Consider the following 21,379-nt stretch of genomic DNA (forward strand, 5'->3'; position numbering starts at 1 on the left):
GCCAGAAGGGCTGGTCTGAGTATTTCAGAAACTGCTGATCTACTGGGATTTTCACGTACAACCATCAGAGAATGGTCCGGAAAAGAAAAAACATCCAGTGAGCGGCAATTCTGTTGGTAGAATTGCCTTGTTGATGCCAGAGGTCAGAGGAGAATGGGCAGACTGGTTCGAGCTGATAGAAAGGCAACAGTGACTCAAATCGCCACCCTTTACAACCAAGGTAGGCAGAAGAGCATCTCTGAACGCACAGTACGTCGAACTTTGAGGCAGATGGGCTACAGCAGCAGAAGACCACACCGGGTGCCACTCCTTTCAGCTAAGAACAGGAAACTGAGGCTACAATTTACACAAGCTCATCGAAATTGGACAGTAGAAGATTGGAAAAACGTTGCCTGGTCTGATGAGTCTCGATTTCTGCTGCGACATTCGGATGGTAGCGTCAACAACATGAAGGCATGGATCCATCCTGCCTTGTATCAACGGTTCAGGCTGGTGGTGGTGGTGTCATGGTGTGGGGAATATTTTCTTGGCACTCTTTGGGCCCCTTGGTACCAATTGAGCATCGTTGCAACGCCACAGCCTACCTGAGTATTGTTGCTGACCATGTCCATCCCTTTATGACCACAATGTACCCAACATCTGATGGCTACTTTCAGTAGGATAATGCGCCATGTTATAAAGCTGGAATCATCTCAGACTGGTTTCTTGAACATGACAATGAGTTCACTGTACTCAAATGGGCTCCACAATCACCAGATCTCAATCCAATAGAGCATCTTTGGGATGTGGTGGAACGGGAGATTCGCATCATGGATGTGCAGCCGACAAATCTGTGGCAACTGTGTGATGCCATCATGTTAATATGGACCAAAATCCCTGAGGAATGCTTCCAGCACCTTGTTGAATCTATGCCACGAAGAATTGAGGCAGTTCTGAAGGCAAAAGGGGGTCCAACCCGTTACTAGCATGGTGTACCTAATAAAGTGGCCGGTGAGTGTGTATTTCCCATATATCACCCGTATTCATTGACAGCTTGCCATGTCTATGCTTCTCCAGGGGTGGGCATATTTAAGCATCAAGCAGGTTGAACCTGTACCTAAATGGAAATATCGGGTCAGCTCATCTCTAATCACATATATATTGAGTAGCTTGCAATATACCCCATTTAATTAAGGTTCTTTCTTCAACCATTAATTTTTTGTTCCCACTGGAGGGGACAATAAATGGTTGTGGAATAGACCACTGATCCATAGGTCACCTTCATTATAAGCTCCTGTCCTGCAGCAACATGGCCATTGCCTGCAGCACATGGAGCTCTTTGTTTCAACTGCAGTTGCACTGAATCCCAGAATGGTTCAACATTCATCCACACCTTCAGCCCAGAACACCAAGAGCACCCATCCCCCTTCTCAAAGATCATGGCTACTAGAGAGTAATAGCACATCTTCCTAGGGAACAAAACCCTAGGTGATCAAGGGCGTGACCACCAGTACTTTTCTTCTACCCACTGTCCCCATTGCAACCACAACAGGGCACAAGATAGTGGGACCAGAAGACACTAGATACATCAAGAACATGCGCAGCACATGGAATTGGGTTGTATATAGGCCTCATCCCATAGACTGCACAGAGGTGGTGTTTGCTGAACAGACGATTGCTGTTTGCTGAACAGGTGCGCCGATTCTGCAGGAAAACTCCATAAGAAGCAGCAACAGCTGCCTCCTAGGGGGCCCCATGCTCTGTGCTACCATAGTCCTAGCAGCCGGTAGGGATCTGAGTGTGAGGACATTATCCCCAGGATGTGCAGCCCTGGCACCAAGAAGTTTTGCTTTTTAAGATTTTCCCCTTTTATTCACTTTTAAGTTTTAAGAAATAACTTTTCTTATAATGTGTTTACAGAAATAAATATTTTAGGAGCATTTTTTCTGCATAATAACTTGGATAATGTTGTATTAACTAAATAAATCATAAACACAAGTAATCATTGTTTCCTGTGATAATTTTATGCACTTAGTAGAAGTGTTGGGTGGGTTGGGTTAGAGAAGTTTACAGTATTTACAGTATATAGATAATAGCAAGGGTCCTGGATATATCCAGAAAATCATCTGCACTCACTGACCAACGGAAGGAGATCCTGGAAGAGAACAAAGGAAAGGTAAAGTAATACACGAAATATTGGGGAATATCAGGAATTACAATATGTGATCATTAGAGATGAGCGAACACTAAAATGCTCGGGTACTCGTTATTCGAGACGAACTTTTCCCGATGCTCGAGTGCTCGTCTCGAATAACGAACCCCATTGAAGTCAATGGGAGACTCGAGCATTTTTCAAGGGGACCAAGGCTCTGCACAGGGAAGCTTGGCCAAACACCTGGGAACCTCAGAAAAGGATGGAAACACCACGGAAATGGACAGGAAACAGCAGGGGCAGCATGCATGGATGCCTCTGAGGCTGCTTAAACGCACCATTATGCCAAAATTATGGGCAACAGCATGGCCATGACAGAGTGACAGAATGAAGCTAGATAGTATCTAAAACATGCAATAATTGACCCTGACACTATAGGGGACGGCATGCAGAGGCAGCGGCAGCAGGCTAGAGAGTGTCATGGCGACATACCCTAAATGGACTCAGGCTTCAAACCAATGGGTGGCAGAGAGGAACCAAAGGAGGTGAGCAAGAAGTGCTCAAATAATATCGGTACATGATAAAAGTTTGCCAGTATATTTTGTGGATTACACAGCAGGGTGGCGACAAAGTTAACATGGAAGCCATGAAAACAACCCAAAATTCTGCCTGACACAGCTCGTTTGATAAGGGGACCATGTATGGAGGCAGTGAACTAGTAGTAGATTAAAGGTGCTGCAGTTAAAACTATGTTAGTTGGATCTTGGCATGGAGCTGGCGCTCCGCTGCCAGACGAGCTTTCGCCAATCCAAGCCCCTGTCTCTAGGCTACTCCCCAAACAGCACTTTTGTATAAGATCAAGTGTAGTAGCGTTCTTATAAGTTTAGGATATGGCGGGTGAGGGGAATGTAAACAGATGCGCAAGAAGCGCTGAAATAATATCCCTAAATGGTAAAAGTTTTCCAGTATATTTTGTGGCTTACACAGCAGGGTGGCGACAAAGTTAACAACTTTGATGTGGAATGCCCTGTAATAGCTCTTGGGCGGTGTGCCTTTTATCGCCTAGGCTCAGCAGTTTCAGCACCGCCTGCTGTCGCTTAGCGACGGCACTGCTGCTGTGCCTAGAGCTACCGACTGATGGCGCCATGCCCACGGATGGTAATTCGGAGGAGGAGGAGGTGGAGGAGGGGTGGGAGGAGGTATAGTAGGCCTTTGAGACCTGGACCGAGGTAGGCCCCGCAATTCTCTGCGTCGGCAGTATATGACCAGCCCCAGGGTCAGACTCGGTCCCAGCCTGCACCAAGTTAAGTGTAGTAGCGTTCTTATAAGTTTGGGATATGGCGGGTTAGGGGAATGTAAACAGATGCGCAAGAAGCGCATGATGCGCATGGAGCTGGCGTTCCGCTGCCAGGCGAGCTTTCGCCAATCCAAGCCCCTGTCTCTAGGCTACTCCCCAAACAGCACTTCTAAGAACCTTTTGTATAAGATCAAGTGTAGTAGCGTTCTTATAAGTTTAGGATATGCCGGGTGAGGGGAATGTAAACAGATGCGCAAGAAGCGCTGAAATAATATCCCTAAATGGTAAAAGTTTGCCAGTATATTTTGTGGATAACACAGCAGGGTGGCGACAAAGTTAACAACTTTGATGTGGAATCCATGAAAACAACCCAAATTTCTGCCTGACACACCTCGTTTGATAAAGGGACGATGTATGGAGGCAGCTATATGGACGACTTTTGGAGGTAGCAATGGAGACAACGTGTGGAGGCTGCTATGGAGACAATTTAATTTGGATAGTGCCTGTATGTGGCAGTCCCAAACATTTTTCAAACCAGAGGAGCAGGTAGGTGGCCCTCCAGTAAAATGGAATAGATTGAGTGCCTGTATGTGGCAGTCCCAAAAATTCTTCAAACCAGAGGAGCAGGTAGGTGGCCCTCCAGTAAAATGGAATAGATTGAGTGCCTGTATGTGGCAGTCCCAAAAATTGTTCAAACCAGAGGAGCAGGTAGGTGGCCCTCCAGTAAAATGGAATAGATTGAGTGCCTGTATGTGGCAGTCCCAAAAATTCTTCAAACCAGAGGAGCAGGTAGGTGGCCCTCCAGTAAAATGGAATAGATTGAGTGCCTGTATGTGGCAGTCCCAAAAATTCTTCAAACCAGAGGAGCAGGTAGGTGGCCCTCCAGTAAAATGGAATAGATTGAGTGCCTGTATGTGGCAGTCCCAAAAATTTTTCAAACCAGAGGAGCAGGTAGGTGGCCCTCCAGTAAAATGGAATAGATTGAGTGCCTGTATGTGGCAGTCCCAAAAATGTTTCAAACCAGAGGAGCAGGTAGGTGGCCCTGCAGTAAAATGGAATAGATTGAGTGCCTGTATGTGGCAGTCCCAAAAATTCTTCAAACCAGAGGAGCAGGTAGGTGGCCCTCCAGTAAAATGGAATAGATTGAGTGCCTGTATGTGGCAGTCCCAAAAATTGTTCAAACCAGAGGACCGGGTAGGTGGCCCTCCAGAAAAATGGAATAGATTGAGTGCCTGTATGTGGCACTCACAAAAATTGTTTCAAACAGAGGACCGGGTAGGTGGCCCTCCAGAAAAATTAAATGCATGAAGTATAGCAAGAGCCAGTGGGCCCTGTCAAAAAATAGCCATTTTCCTCTGCTTTACTGTACAAAGAGGAGGAGAAGGACGAAAATGAGGAGGAGGAGGAGGAGTGGATCAATTATTCAGGTTGAGCTTCCTTCACCTGGTGGAGATTGGAAATTCTGAGAAATCCAGCCTTTATTCATTTTAATAAGCGTCAGCCTGTCAGCGCTGTCAGTCGACAGGCGTGTACGCTTATCGGTGATGATGCCACCAGCTGCACTGAAAACCCGCTCGGACAAGACGCTAGCGGCAGGGCAGGCAAGAACCTCCAAGGCGTACAGCGCCAGTTCGTGCCACATGTCCAGCTTTGAAACCCAGTAGTTGTAGGGAGCTGTGTGATCATTTAGGACGATGGTATGGTCAGCTACGTACTCCCTCACCATCTTTCTGTAAAGATCAGCCCTACTCTGCCGAGACTGGGGACAGGTGACAGTGTCTTGCTGGGGTGACATAAAGCTGGCAAAAGCCTTGTAAAGCGTACCCTTGCCAGTGCTGGACAAGCTGCCTGCTCGCCTACTCTCCCTCGCTACTTGTCCCGCAGAACTACGCACTCTGCCGCTAGCGCTGTCAGAAGGGAAATACTGTTTCAGCTTGTGCACCAGGGCCTGCTGGTATTCATGCATTCTCACACTCCTTTCCTCTCCAGGGATGAGAGTGGGAAGATTTTGCTTGTACCGTGGGTCCAGGAGAGTGAACACCCAGTAATCGGTGCTGGAATAAATTCTTTGAACGCGAGGGTCACGGGATAGGCAGCCTAGCATGAAATCTGCCATATGCGCCAGAGTACCAACGCGTAAGAATTCACTCCCCTCACTGGCCTGACTGTCCATTTCCTCCTCCTCCAACTCCTCCAACTCCTCTTCTTCTGCCCATACACGCTGAACAGTGAAGGACTCAACAATGGTCCCCTCTTGTGTCTCGCCAACATTCTCCTCCTCTTCCTCCTCATCCTCCTCCACCTCCACCTCCTCCGATATGCGCTGAGAAACAGACCTCAGGGTGCTTTGGCTATCAACAAGGGAATATTCTTCCCCCGTCTCTTGTGACGAGCGCAAAGCTTCCGACTTCATGCTGACCAGAGAGTTTTTCAACAGGCCAAGCAGCGGGATGGTGAGGCTGATGATGGCGGCATCGCCACTGACCATCTGTGTTGACTCCTCAAAGTTACTCAGCACCTGACAGATATCAGACATCCACGTCCACTCCTCATTGTAGACTTGAGGAAGCTGACTGACCTGACTACCAGTTCTGGTGGAAGTTGACATCTGGCAGTCTACAATCGCTCTGCGCTGCTGGTAAACTCTGGATAACATGGTCAGTGTTGAATTCCACCTCGTGGGCACGTCGCACAACAGTCGGTGAGCGGGCAGTTGGAGGCGGCGCTGCGCTGCCCTGAGAGTGGCAGCATCTGGGCTGGACTTCCTGAAATGCGCACAGATGCGGCGCACCTTCGTGAGCAAATCAGACAGATTGGGGTATGTCTTGAGGAAACGCTGCACTATCAGATTTAACACATGGGCCAGGCATGGCACATGTGTCAGTCTGCCGAGTTGCAGAGCCGCCACCAGGTTACGGCCGTTGTCACACACAACCATTCCCGGCTTGAGGTTCAGCGGTGCCAGCCACAGATCAGTCTGCGCCGTGATGCCCTGTAATAGCTCTTGGGCGGTGTGCCTTTTGTCGCCTAGGCTCAGCAGTTTGAGCACCGCCTGCTGTCGCTTAGCGACGGCACTGCTGCTGTGCCTAGAGCTACCGACTGATGGCGCCGTGCCCACGGATGGTAGTTCGGAGGAGGAGGTGGAGGAGGGGTGGGAGGAGGAGGAGGCATAGTAGGCCTGAAACACCTGGACCGAGGTAGGCCCCGCAATCCTCGGCGTCGGCAGTATATGAGCAGCCCCAGGGTCAGTCTCGGTCCCAGCCTCCACCAAGTTAACCCAATGTGCCGTCAGCGATATATAGTGGCCCTGCCCGGCAGCACTCGTCCACGTGTCCGTGGTCAGGTGGACCTTGTCAGAAACGGCGTTGGTCAGGGCACGGATGATGTTGTCTGACACGTGCTGGTGCAGGGCTGGGACGGCACATCGGGAAAAGTAGTGGCGGCTGGGGACCGAATACCGAGGGGCGGCCGCCGCCATGAGGTTGCAAAAGGCCTCGGTCTCTACTAGCCTATAGGGCAGCATCTCCAGGCTAAGCAATCTGGAGATGTGCACATTAAGGGCTTGGGCGTGCGGGTGGGTTGCACTATATTTGCGTTTCCGCTCCAGCGTCTGGGGTATGGAGAGCTGAACGCTGGTGGATGCTGTGGAGGATCGTGGAGGCGACGATGGGGTTTTTGGGCCAGGGTCCTGGGCAGGGGGCTGACTAGCAGCTGACACAGGGGAAGGAGCAGTGGTGTGCACGGCCGGAGGTGAACGGGCTTGTTGCCACTGAGTGGGGTGCTTAGCATTCATATGCCTGCGCATACTGGTGGTAGTTAAGCTAGTAGTGGTGGAACCCCTGCTGAGCCTGGTTTGGCAAATGTTGCACACCACAGTCCGTCGGTCATCCGGTGTTTCCTTAAAGAACCTCCACACTTCTGAAGATCTAGCCCTCGCCGCAAGAGCCCTCACCACGGGAGCTTCACTAGTTGACAGTGGCGCTGATGCACCAGCTCTGGCCCTGCCTCTCCGTCTGGCCCCACCACTGCCTCTTCCAACCTGTTCAGGTCGAGGACTCTCCTCCGTCTCAGAAGCACTGTGTTCACCCGGCCTCTCAACCCAGCTTGGGTCTGTCACCTCATCATCCTCCGATCCCTCAGTCTGCTCCCCCCTCGGACTTCCTGCCCTGACAACAACTTCCCCACTGTCTGACAACCGTGTCTCCTCATCGTCGGACACCTCTTTACACACTTCCACTACGTCAAGAAGGTCATCATCACCCACAGACTGTGACTGGTGGAAAACCTGGGCATCGGAAAATTGCTCAGCAGCAACCGGACAAGTGGTTTGTGACTGTGGGAAGGGTCCAGAAAACAGTTCCTCAGAGTATGCCGGTTCAAATGGCAAATTTTCCTGGGAGGGGGCAGACTGGGGGGGAGGAGGCTGAGGTGCAGGAGCTGGAGGAGTGGGGATTTCGGTGACATGGGTGGACTGCGTGGAAGACTGACTGGTGGTGGACAAATTGCTCGAAGCATTGTCAGCAATCCACGACATCACCTGTTCGCACTGTTCTGGCCTCAACAGTGCTCTACCACGAGTCCCAGTAACTTCAGACATGAACCTAGGGAGTGTAGCTCTGCGGCGTTCCCCTGCTCCCTCATCAGCAGGTGGTGTCTCACCCCGCCCAGGACCACGGCCTCTGACCCCTGCAGTAGTTGGACGCCAACGTCCCCGCCCTCGTCCTCTACCCCTAGCCCTGGGGTTAAACATTTTTAAAATGAGAGTTCTAACTTTTTTTTTTTTTTTACTTTTTTTTGTGTTTTTTTGTGTTTTTTGTTTTTTTTTGTGTTTTTTTTTTTTTTTGAGTTTTTAGAACCAAACAATCTTATCCTATTGCTATGGCTATTTTCTAGCCAAGTATCAAAGGAAGCACACTACTATGCCAGATGAGATGACACTGAGTTATTGCCTAATAGAAATCCAACCCCTACTGAATTTTGCCACTTCAGCCTTTGCTATGGATATGTGCGCCACTAAGCGCAGAACACAGCGGTCGCAAGTCTCACTACAAATTGCTCAGAATTGGCAAGTACATGCACTGCAGAAACTAAAGCCACCAGCAGATCAACCAGAAATCAAATATATAGAACGCTACTGTAGGCTTCAAGAAGCTGTTTGTATTCTCCTATGGCTATTTTCTAGCCAAGTATCAAAGGAAGCACACTACTATGCCAGATGAGATGACACTGAGTTAGTGCCTAATAGAAATCCAACCCCTACTGAATTTTCCCACTTCAGCCTTTGCTATGGATATGTGCGCCACTAAGCGCAGAACACAGCGGTCGCAAGTCTCACTACAAATTGCTCAGAATTGGCAAGTACATGCACTGCAGAAACTAAAGCCACCAGCAGATCAACCAGAAATCAAATATATAGAACGCTACTGTAGGCTTCAAGAAGCTGTTTGTATTCTCCTATGGCTATTTTCTAGCCAAGTATCAAAGGAAGCACACTACTATGCCAGATGAGATGACACTGAGTTAGTGCCTAATAGAAATCCAACCCCTACTGAATTTTCCCACTTCAGCCTTTGCTATGGATATGTGCGCCACTAAGCGCAGAACACAGCGGTCGCAAGTCTCACTACAAATTGCTCAGAATTGGCAAGTACATGCACTGCAGAAACTAAAGCCACCAGCAGATCAACCAGAAATCAAATATATAGAACGCTACTGTAGGCTTCAAGAAGCTGTTTGTATTCTCCTATGGCTATTTTCTAGCCAAGTATCAAAGGAAGCACACTACTATGCCAGATGAGATGACACTGAGTTAGTGCCTAATAGAAATCCAACCCCTACTGAATTTTCCCACTTCAGCCTTTGCTATGGATATGTGCGCCACTAAGCGCAGAACACAGCGGTCGCAAGTCTCACTACAAATTGCTCAGAATTGGCAAGTACATGCACTGCAGAAACTAAAGCCACCAGCAGATCAACCAGAAATCAAATATATAGAACGCTACTGTAGGCTTCAAGAAGCTGTTTGTATTCTCCTATGGCTATTTTCTAGCCAAGTATCAAAGGAAGCACACTACTATGCCAGATGAGATGACACTGAGTTAGTGCCTAATAGAAATCCAACCCCTACTGAATTTTCCCACTTCAGCCTTTGCTATGGATATGTGCGCCACTAAGCGCAGAACACAGCGGTCGCAAGTCTCACTACAAATTGCTCAGAATTGGCAAGTACATGCACTGCAGAAACTAAAGCCACCAGCAGATCAACCAGAAATCAAATATATAGAACGCTACTGTAGGCTTCAAGAAGCTGTTTGTATTCTCCTATGGCTATTTTCTAGCCAAGTATCAAAGGAAGCACACTACTATGCCAGATGAGATGACACTGAGTTAGTGCCTAATAGAAATCCAACCCCTACTGAATTTTCCCACTTCAGCCTTTGCTATGGATATGTGCGCCACTAAGCGCAGAACACAGCGGTCGCAAGTCTCACTACAAATTGCTCAGAATTGGCAAGTACATGCACTGCAGAAACTAAAGCCACCAGCAGATCAACCAGAAATCAAATATATAGAACGCTACTGTAGGCTTCAAGAAGCTGTTTGTATTCTCCTATGGCTATTTTCTAGCCAAGTATCAAAGGAAGCACACTACTATGCCAGATGAGATGACACTGAGTTATTGCCTAATAGAAATCCAACCCCTACTGAATTTTCCCACTTCGGTCTTTGCTATGGATATGTGTGCCACTAAGAGCTAAACACAACGGTAGCAAGTCCCCCTGCTAATTCCTCACAAAATGGTAAAAGATGCAAATTAAAATAAAAAAAGTAGAACGTTATTGTAGCCCTAAGAAGGGCTGTTGGGTTCTTTGAGAATCACTCCTGCCTAACAGTAAGCTAATAGAACACCCTAACGCTTTCCCTGACCAGCAGCAGCTCTCTCCCTAGCGGCATCCAGAGACAGAATGATCCGAGCAGCGCGGCCAGCGGCTAGTCTATCCCAGGGTCACCTGATCTGGCCAGCCAACCACTGCTATCGACGTGTAAGGGTACCACGTCATGCTGGGTGGAGTGCAGAGTCTCCTGGCTTGTGATTGGCTCTGTTTCTGGCCGCCAAAAAGCAAAACGGCGGGAGCTGCCATTTTCTCGAGCGGGCGAAGTATTCGTCCGAGTAACGAGCAGTTTCGAGTACCCTAATGCTCGACCGAGCATCAAGCTCGGACGAGCATGTTCGCTCATCTCTAGTGATCATCTATTTGGCTTTTTTTTTTAATTCAAATTTTATATCTAAAATGCAACATATATAAAATACCTAAATTATTAGAATTTAAATATTGAAACTTAAAAGAAATCTGCTGTTGTTTTAGACAATTATAATACTTTATATAACAGCATAACAAAGTTCGTTATCATTTATATTGGATTATATATCTACAAGAACATTATTTGTATTGAGTGTAGAAATAGAAGGGAATTCCGGTTGGGACAAGTTCTGTACCCGAAGTGTTGGAAGCTTCTTGGGGTCCCCCCAATGTTTTTGGGTACGGAGCCAATGTATTTTACCGATTCTCTTCTCTAGCCTATAAAAGCTCAGTCATATCTCCGTATAATATATAAATACAGTAATATATAGTGTACAATGCAGTGACCCCAACCCCCTACCGCACTATCGTTATGATAAAAGTACATAACACCCGGTTATTATATTTATCATTCATTTTGTTTTCATTTCTATAGTTACAGAGAATGGATCCTGCTGGTTATAACTGGACCTCAACACCGGATTATAATCGGTAGGTTTATATTCCTTTATTCTGTATCAATTACTTCAATATGATGGTTTTCTGTCTGTGATTTTCAAGTAAAATTTGTGAACAATTTTGAGAAAGAATGGGGAAGATTCTTCATGACAAAAAACATTAATATGTATTTCAATTTGAATAATTGCTTTAGGGCAGCGTCATTCTATGCATCTTATACTCTTTAAAAAAGGTTGAAAAATAAAAAAAGGAACCTGAGTTTCACGATCTAAACCTCCAGCCTCCATGACATGGGTGAAACATTAAAGGGGTTCTCCAGCTTTCATAAAAATTCTATAGGTGGGTTGGGGGAGCTTGTAAAAGAATAAGTAAGTACTTACCACCTCCTGTGCCACCATCTGTTACTGTGCCACCATCCGTTACTGGAGCTGGCAGGAGTAGTGAACACATATGCACATATACAATAGTATCTATACACAAAAACAGGCAACCTCAGCCGAAGGCTACAAAGCCAAATTAAAGAAAAAAATGCATCGTAACATGGAATTTGCAAAAAAAATCATTAATACAAAAAAAGACATCCAATAGTCTTGGTTTCCCAATCTGTGTCACTGTAGTTATCCTGGAGCAGTGCTTTTACTACCTCAGCCTGGTAGTTACATGATCCCCCTCCTTCCAGGCTTAGCCTTACAACTGCCAAAAAAACGGGCCCTTTTTTTTGTGTTTTTTCCATTTTTCCCTCCCCACTTTCAAAATTGTATAAATTATATAAATATAAATTTTATTTTTACCTATGCAAAGATGGCCAGGTAAGGCCCATAAAGGTTGAACATGTTTTACCCCGTTATTCTCTGTTTCCACTCATTGTAAACCATTTACATCAATATGTACTCGATACCAGCTTATACAAGACCTGTATCGCATACTGGGTCTGGAATACTCATCAATGCCTTTTGTGATGTGCATGATCAATATTGAATATTGAATTATATTCAATATATTATATTCAAAGAATATTGTATTATATAAAGGTCTTTTAATAAAATCTAAAAATTTAAAACCTTCAGTACGAAAAAAAAATTATTCATTTTGCCATTTTTGGATGCTAATAATTTTTTCATGCTTCACTTTATAGACCATTGTCAGGGTAATTTTTTGCAGATGAGATGATGTTTTCATTGCTACCAATTTGCAGGTTGTGTATCTTTTTGATCACATTTTATAAAAAAATAGCAAAATTGTAAAAATTTCATTTTGGGGATTTGGGCTTTATGAGGTTCAATGCTGGAAATAACCATTTTTATATTTTGAAAGATCAAAAATTTTGAAATGTGGAGATACTTGACATGTTTTTGTTTTTATTTGTGTAGGGAAAGGGATTTGTAATTGAACATTTTTTATTTTTATTTATTTTTTTTACTTTTTTTTAAATTTAAACTATTTCAGATCCCCTAGGTTATTATAACCCTAAGGAGTCTGATTGCTCATACCATATACTGCAATGCTAATTTACTGCAGTATATGGAGAATTTTCTATAGATCTGAAGCTTTGCCAACGGTAGTTAAAAGGTTACCACCTATGAATGGGTTAACACGCTAGTGGCAGCGCAGACAAGAACCTCCAAGCATACAGCGCCAGTTGGGGCCACATGTCCAGCTTTGAAACCCAGTAGTTGTAGGGAGCTGTGTGATCATTTAGGACGATGGTATGGTCAGCTACGTACTCCCTCACCATCTTTCTGTAAAGATCAGCCCTACTCTGCCGAGACTGGGGACAGGTGACAGTGTCTTGCTGGGGTGACATAAAGATGGCAAAGGCCTTGTAAAGCGTACCCCTGCCAGTGCTGGACAAGCTGCCTGCTCGCCTACTCTCCCTCGCTACTTGTCCCGCAGAAGTACGCCCTCTGCCGCTAGCGCTGTCAGAAGGGAAATACTGTTTCAGCTTGTGCACCAGGGCCTGCTGGTATTCATGCATTCTCACACTCCTTTCCTCTACAAGGATGAGAGTGGAAAGATTTTGCTTGTACCGTGGGTCCAGGAGAGTGAATACCCAGTAATCTGTGCTGGAATAAATTCTTTAAACGCATGGGTCACGGGATAGGCAGCCTAGCATGAAACCTGCCATATGCGCCAGAGTCCCAACGCACAGCAATTCACTCCCCTCACTGGCCTAACTGTCCATTTCCTCCTCCTCCAACTCCTCCAACTCCTCTTCTTCTGCTCATACACACTGAACAGTTAATAAGGACTAAGTTATGGTCCCCTCTTCTGTCTCGCCAACATTCTCCTCCTCTTCCTCCTCTTCCTCCTCATCCTCCTCCACCTCCTCCAATACACGCTGAGAAACAGACCAGAGGGTGCTTTGGCTATCAACAAGGGAATCTTCTTTCCACGTCTCTTGTGATGAGCGCAAAGCTTCCGACTTCATGATGACCAGAGAGTTTTTCAACAGGCCAAGCAGCGGGATGGTGAGACTGATGATGGCGGCATCGCCACTGACCATCTGTGTTGACTCCTCAAAGTTATTCAGCACCTGACATCAGATATCAGACATCCACGTCCACTACTCATTGTAGACTTGAGGAAGCTGACTGACCTGACTACCAGTTCTGGTGGAAGTTGACATCTGGCAGTCTACAATCGCTCTGCGCTGCTGGTAAACTCTGGATAACATGGTTAATGTTGAATTCCACCTCGTGGGCATGTCACACAACAGTTGGTGAGCGGGCAGTTGGAGGCAGCGCTCCGCTGCCCTGAGAGAGTGGCAGCATCTGTGCTGGACTTTCTGAAATACGCACAGATGCGGAGCACCTTCTTGAGCAAATTAGACAGATTGGGGTATGTCTTGAGTAACCGCTGAACTATGAGATTTAACACATGGGCCAGGCATGGCACATGTGTCAGTCTGCCGAGTTGCAGAGCCGCCACCAGGTTACGGCCGTTGTCACACAGAACCATTCCTGGCTTCAGGTTCAGCGGTGCAAGCCACAGATCGGTCTGCGCCGTGATGCCCTGTAATAGCTCTTGGGCGGTGTTCCTTTTATCACCTAGGCTCATCAGTTTGAGCACCGCCTGCTGTCGCTTAGCAACGGCACTGCTGCTGTGCCTAGAGCTACCGACTGATGGCGCCATGCCCACGGATGGTAATTCGCAGGAGGAGGTAGAGGAGGGGTGGGAGGAGGAGGAGGCATAGTAGGCCTGAGAGACTGTGACTTAGGTAGGCCCCGCAATCCTCGACGTCGGCAGTATATGAGTGACCCCAGGGTCAGACACGGTCCCAGCCTCCACCAAGTTAACCCAATGTGCCGTCAGCGACATACAGTGGCACTGCCCGGCAGCATTCGGTCACGTGTCCGTGGTTAGGTGGACCTTGTCAGAAACTGCATTGGCCAGGGCACAGATGATGTTGTTTGACACTTGCTGGTGCAGGGCTGGGACGGCACATTGGGAAAAGTAGTGGCGGCTGGGGACCGAATACCGACGGGCGGCCACCGCCATGAGGTTGCAAGAGGCCTAGGTCTCTACCAGCCTATAGGGCTGCATCTCCAGGCTGAGTAATTTGGAGATGTGGACGTTGAGGGCTTGGGCGTGTGGAACTGTATTTCCTCTTGCACTCCAGCGTCTGGGGTATGGAGAGCTGAACGCTGTGCATGGAGACATTGGTGGACGCTGTGGGGGATTGTGGAGACAAAGGTTTGGTTTTCGTGCGGGAGGTGTTTGTGCCGGGGTCCTGGGCAGGGGGCTGACTAGCAGAGGCAGCAAATGACACAGGGGAAGGAGCAGTGGTGGGCCGGGCCGGAGGTGAACGGGCTTGGTTCCATTAAATGGGGTGTTTAGCACTCATATGCCTGCACATAATGGTGGTGGTTAAACTAGTAGTGGTGGAACCCCTGCTGATGCTGGTGTGGCACAGGTTGCACACCACAGTCCGTCGGTCATCCGCTGTTTCTTTAAAGAAACTCCAGACTCCAGAACATCTAGCCCTCACCATGGGAACATCACTGCATGAAACATTTGGCGCTGATGCACCAGCTCTGGCCCTTCCTCTCCGTCTGGCCCCACCACTGCCTCTTCCAACCTGTTCTCATATAGGACTCGCCTCCATCTCACAAGCACTGTGTTCAACCGGCCTATCAACCCAGCTTGGGTCTGTCACCTCATCATCCTCCGATCCCTCAGTCTGCTCCCCCTCAGACTTCCTGCCCTGACAACAATTTCACCACTGTCTGACAACCGTGTCTCCTCATCGTCTGACACCTCTTTACACACTTCTTCCACCACGTCAAAAAGGTCATCATGACCCACAGACTGCGTCCGTTGAAAACCTGGGCATCGGGAAAGAGCTCAGCAGCAACCTGACAAGTGGTTTGTGACTCTTGGAAGGGTCCAGAAAACAGTTTCTCAGAGTATGCCGGCTCAAATGCCAAATTTTCCTGGGAGGGGGCAGACTGGGGGAAGGAGATTGAGGTGGAGTAGCTGGAGGAGTGCTTAATTGGCTAACATGGGTGGACTGCATGGAAGCCTGACCGGTGGACAAATGGCCAGAAGAATTGTCCGCAATCCACGACATCACCTGTTCGCACTGTTGTGGCCTCAACAGTGCTCTACCACGAGTCCCAGTAACTTGAGACATGTTGCTAGGGAGTGTAGCTCTGCGGCATTCCCCTGCTCCCTCATTAGCAGGTGGTGTCTCACCCCGCCCACGCCTCTGACCCCTGCAGTAATTGGACGCCCATCCCCTCGTCCTCTACCACTAGCCCTCGGGTTCAACATTTTCAAAGTTAAAGTCTAATATATAGACAAAACAGAAATATAAACTGTAAAGTTTTTTTGTGTTTTTATTTATAGTTTTTTTTGTTTTTGTTTTTTTGTGTTTTTTTTTAATAGACCAAAACGTGCAGAAGAAATCAGACAGTAACCCCAGAAGATGATTGCTATGGCTAGTTTCTAACCAACACTGACAGCACACAAAAGGATTTTGTGCGGTGACCGAGTGTGTCACTTTAACTTTTGAAAAGCGCTAATGTAGCCCTAACAAGGGTGTTGGGTTCTTGTAGACTCCGTCCTGCCTAACAGTAATCTACTAGAACACCCTAACGCTATCCCTGACCAGCAGCAGCTCTCTCCCTATCCAGGCAGAGAATGATCCGAGGCAGGGGCTAGTCTATTCCAGGGTCACCTGATCAGGCCAGCCAACCACTGCTATCGACGTGTAAGGGTACCACGTCATGCTGGGTGGAGTGCAGAGTCTCCTGGCTTGTGATTGGCTCTGTTTCTGGTCGCCAAAAATCTAAACGCCGCGAGATAACATTTTCTCGAGCGGGCGAAATACTCGCCCGAGCACCGAGCAGTTGCGAGTACGCTAATGCTCGAACGAGCATCAAGCTCGGACGAGTATGCTTGCTCATCTCTAGTTTCTAGCAGATATGAAAACAGAAAAATGGTATCTCAAATGTTTATGTTTTTTGTGTATGTTACCAAGAGGTGTAACAACTCAACAATAAGGATAAAACGAGCCTCCGGAACCCGAGATGTAATAACGCGCTGGTTTCACTGACTACAATGTTACTTTACTATGGATGTTGCGTCTAACCTTGGACATTCCATTCACATTCAGTTATTACGGTGCAATAATTTCCCCCTGAACCTAACTCCTCCCCTATTCTGTCTCCTAAGGTCATTTGCTGAAGAACACAAGAAATGGAGCGATGAAGATTTTTTATTTTATATATATGGCCCATATTTAAGAGTCACATCTGTTACATTATTCAGCATCGTTTTCATCCTTGGGATTATTGGGAATGGATTAGTCATCTGGATTGCCGGATTCAGGATGAAGAAGACAATCAATGCCGTGTGGTTCCTCCACTTGGCCATCGCTGACTTCCTGTGCTGCGTTTCTCTTCCTCTACGCTTAGAAAAGTTGTTTTATTTTTTTACCTCTACTGGTTTAGCTACTTGTATTTCTAGCATTATTGTGTTCAGTATAAACATGAGCGCCAGTGTCCTCCTCCTGACGGCCATGAGTATTGATCGCTGGGTATCGGTCATGTGGCCATTTTGGGCTAAAGTTCACAGAACACAGAAACAAGTGAGAATCACTGCAGGAATTATCTGGGGGCTGAGTTTTCTCATCTCAGGCTCATTAATTACCATACATTGGTTTGTATTAAATGATTTCTCTGAATGGTGTTATGAAGTCCCTTATTATATCTGTTACAGAAAGACAGTTTATCTGATCAGGTTTATTATAATGTTTGTGATCCCTTTCCTCATCATCTTCACCAGTTATGTCACCATTTTTCTTAAACTTAGAAAAAGTAAGAGACGCCAGAGATCTCAGAGATCCTACAAGATCATCACCGCTGTTATATTGTGTTTCTTCATCTGTTGGGCTCCGTATTACATTTGGCCACTTACATTTAACAGAAATAATAATTGGCGTCAATTCCATTTAGTAAATACTATTATTAGCGGCCTGGCTTCTCTGAATAGTTGTATCAACCCAATCATTTATGTTTTTATGGGCCAGGATTTTAGACAGGGTTTCCTGAGATCCATCCCCTTCAGGGTTGCAAGGGCTTTAGATGAAGATCCTGATGCCCCCGACAGAGAAGGGGAGGATTGTGAACCTGCCCCCAACACAGATGTTTAATGTGTATTTCCATTACCTATGTTGAAGTATCTTAATCCTTTAAGACCTCCATGATTTCCGCTTGCTTTACAGGCTGTCCCCAGGTTATGTACAAGATAGATTCCATAGGTTTGTTCTTAAGTTGAATTTCTATGTAAGTCAAAACTGTATATATAAAAAAAAATTGCCCCAGTTACAATTTGAGTTTTTTGCTTTAATTGGACCAAGGATTAGCAACAAACCTTCATTGCAGCCTGAGACTATAGTAAAGCATCACCAAAGGTCACATTGGGCAGAGGGATCCGATCGCAAAAAACAAGATCTGGTGTTTGGTTTGACATTTCGGTTGCTGGTGTTAGGTCGCATATATTGGGTGTACATGGTTGACACTGACAGACTTGTGTAACTTTTTCATAAATTCATTCATACCCTTAAGTTTATCTGTGGCACCTAACTGGTTAACTGCTGCGATTGACATTAACACCAATTGTGGTAGTTAGCTGGGGATGTCGCCCTGTATAGAGAAAGAGCAGACCATGAACCTTAACTATTCACCCATGATGACCATTCACCATAATTTTATGTTGAAATTTTTAAGACAGATCATTTTGGAGATCTATAAACTTTTAATAACTTTTTATTTATGTATTTTGGAGATATGATTTTTTTCCCATTACAATGGTCACCATAAAGCATAATTCTCTTCATACTGGTGTCAGAGGACGCCTTATGTGTTTTGTCATTTATTTTGTAATTTATTTTGATGTACAATAGAGGTATGAGAAATCAAATATTTTTTAAACATATAATTATTTCATTTTTCATTATGAGCTCCTCAAGTGGGAGGAGCATCGGACCACAACTCCAGGGTGCTAGTACAATATTCGCCACAAGACGAGTTAAGTAGTTACTGAATTCTGGCTCTAGACTCTACTTCCAGGTTTTATGTATATTTTACATTTTTTTAAATTTTTTGTTTGCAATTATAAAATATTCAGAATAAAATACTACAATAGGAAAATTTGTCTTCACAGCTAAGACTTTTTGTCATTAACATTATAGTCTAAACACAAAGGAAGGTGCCATTTTATTTTTTTTCTGGTGATGCTGTAGGGCGAGTATAGTGTTGGTACACTGCAATGTTTTATTTTGTCTTCTGGTAATACTTTTCCTTGTAAACAAAATCCAGTGCCTGGCCACACCCCCTGCAGTAGAGTGTAGCTCCAGGATCTAAGAAATAGTGCAGTTGCCTCCTTGTGGGACAGGAAAGGGCTGTCTAGACTTTATTTTTCCAATGAAGTGGAACATACCCTTTGAATTTCCTTAATATAGAAAAATTACTGTATATACCCGAATATAAGCCGAGTGCAGAAAATCACCACTCTGCTTATACTCGGAGCTCCAGCTCTAAATCCTGTGTTCCTGCTCTGGGGTTCTGACAGTGGAGCTTCAATGATGACAGAAGCTTCCGTTCCCTGTTTCACCAATACAGTTGTCCTAAAGAAACTGTAGAAAGCTGTGGCAGAGCAGAGTGCACTAAGTTAGCACCCTGCTCTTACACCCAGTGAATACAGCGCACCTGCATTTCCCATTCTAGGCTTATACTGGAGTCAATAATTTACCCTCTGTTTATATTTGAGGGAAACTCTATTATACTATTTACCTCTGTATCCATCTCATATCTATCTTATATCTATGTAAATGTGTTTATGCATGCATGCTGTATAAATACTTGAATTCAATGTAAGTGGCATCTCAAATAATGTTTCATTAAAAAATAGGAAAATGTGTTACTGACTTAATAAATCACAATAATAAAAATAAAAATAATTGTGTCCTGTGTTAATTGTAATCACTAAGTAGAAGTGTCAATTGAGTTGGATCAGAGAGATATACAGTATATAGATAAAATGCAGGGTCCTGGATATAGACAGAACATCTTCTACACTGACTGACCAATGGAAGGAGATCCTGGTGCAGGGCAAAGGAAAGTTAAAGAAAAATATAGGAAAAACATATAAAAACACAATCTCTCTTTATCACGTCTATAATGACACATAAATCTACAGTATAATCTTTCTTTCCCTGTATCATCTATAACCAATAATATATCTATACTAGAGATGAGCGAGCACTAAAATGCTCGAGTGCTCGTTTTTCGAGACAAACTTTTCCTGATACTCGAGTGCTCGTCTCGAATAACGAGCCCCATTGAAGTCAATGGGAGACCCGAGCATTTTTCAAAGGGACCATGGTTCGGGAATAAAATGTGTTATTTAATTGAAAACAAATGTCTTCTGATAAGTTAGCAGATGTATGCAAACATCTGCAATCTATTCTTCACTGTTCCGCGCGTATATTATCTCCCGACAAGTTAGCAGACGTGCAGAACAGTAGAATAGAATAAAAACAGTAAACACAGGATAATTTAAGTGAAAAACACAGTTTTTCTGTGCTGCTGCTCCCCGATGTCTCAGTGCTGCTGCTGCCCCGATGTCTCCGTGCTGCCGCTGCCCCGATGTCTGCGTGCTGCCCTTGCCCTGATGTCTCCGTGCTGCCCCTGCCCCGATATCTCCGTGCTGCCCCGATGTTTCCGTGGTGCCCCTGCCCCGATGTCTTCATGCTGCCCCTGCCCCGATGTCTCCGTGCTGTTGCGATGTCTCCGTGCTGCCCCAATGTCTCTGTTCTGCCGCTGCCCCGATGTCTCCTAGCTGCCCCGATGTCTCCGTAATGCTCCGATGTCTCCGTGCTGCCCCAGTGTCTCCATGCTGCTCCGGTGTCTCTGTTCTGCCCCTGCCCCGATGTCTCCATGCTGCCCCGATGTCTCCGTGCTGCCCCAGTGTCTCTGTGCTGCCCCAGTGTCTCCGTTCTGCCCCTGCCCCGGTGTCTCCGAGTTGCCCCATTTTCTCCGTGCTGTCCCGATGTCTCCGTGCTGCCCCGATGTCTCCGTGCTGCCCGATGTCTCCGTGCTGCCCCGGTGTCTCCGTGCTGCTGTTCCCCCGATGTCTCTGTGCTGCTGCTCCCTGGTGTCTCTGTGCTGCTGCCCCAATGTCTCCGTGCTGCCGCTGCCCCGATGTCTCCGTGATGCCCCTGCCCCGATGTCTCCATGCTGCCCCTGCCCCGATGTCTCCATGCTGCCCCTGCCCCAATGTCTTCGTGCTGCCCCGATGTCTCCATGCTGCCCTGATGTCTCCATGCTGCCCCGGTGTCTCCGTGCTGTCCCAGTGTCTCCGTGCTGCCCCGGTGTCTCTGTTCTGCCCCTGCCCCGATGTCTCCGTGCTGCCCCGGTGTCTCCGTTCTGCCCCTGCCCCAATGTCCCCGTGCTGCCCCGATGTCTCCGTGCTGCCCCAATGTCTCCGTGCTGCCTCGGTGTCTCCGTGCTGCCTCGGTGTCTCCGTGCTGCCCCTGCCCCGATGTCTCCGTGCTGCCCTTGTGTCTCCGTTCTGCCCCTGCCCCGATGTCTCCAAGCTGCCCTGATGTCTCCGTGCTGCCCCGTTGTCTCCATTCTGCCCCTGCCCCGATGTCTCCGTGCTGCCCCGGTGTCTCCGTTCTGCCCC

The 21,379-nt window shown here is 46.7% G+C and overlaps 1 protein-coding gene across 1 annotated transcript; it reads left to right on the plus strand.

Moving 5' to 3' along the window:
- Positions 1-16,763: 16,763 nt before the first annotated feature.
- Positions 16,764-17,843, plus strand: LOC140065836 (C3a anaphylatoxin chemotactic receptor-like). The gene has a single exon (XM_072113392.1). It carries the CDS (start codon positions 16,764-16,766, stop codon positions 17,841-17,843), a length of 1,080 nt encoding a protein of 359 aa, XP_071969493.1.
- The last annotated feature ends 3,536 nt before the right edge of the window (positions 17,844-21,379 follow it).

Source organism: Engystomops pustulosus, chromosome 6, assembly GCF_040894005.1.
Source record: "Engystomops pustulosus chromosome 6, aEngPut4.maternal, whole genome shotgun sequence".
In the NCBI taxonomy this organism is placed as follows: Eukaryota; Metazoa; Chordata; class Amphibia; order Anura; family Leptodactylidae; genus Engystomops; species Engystomops pustulosus.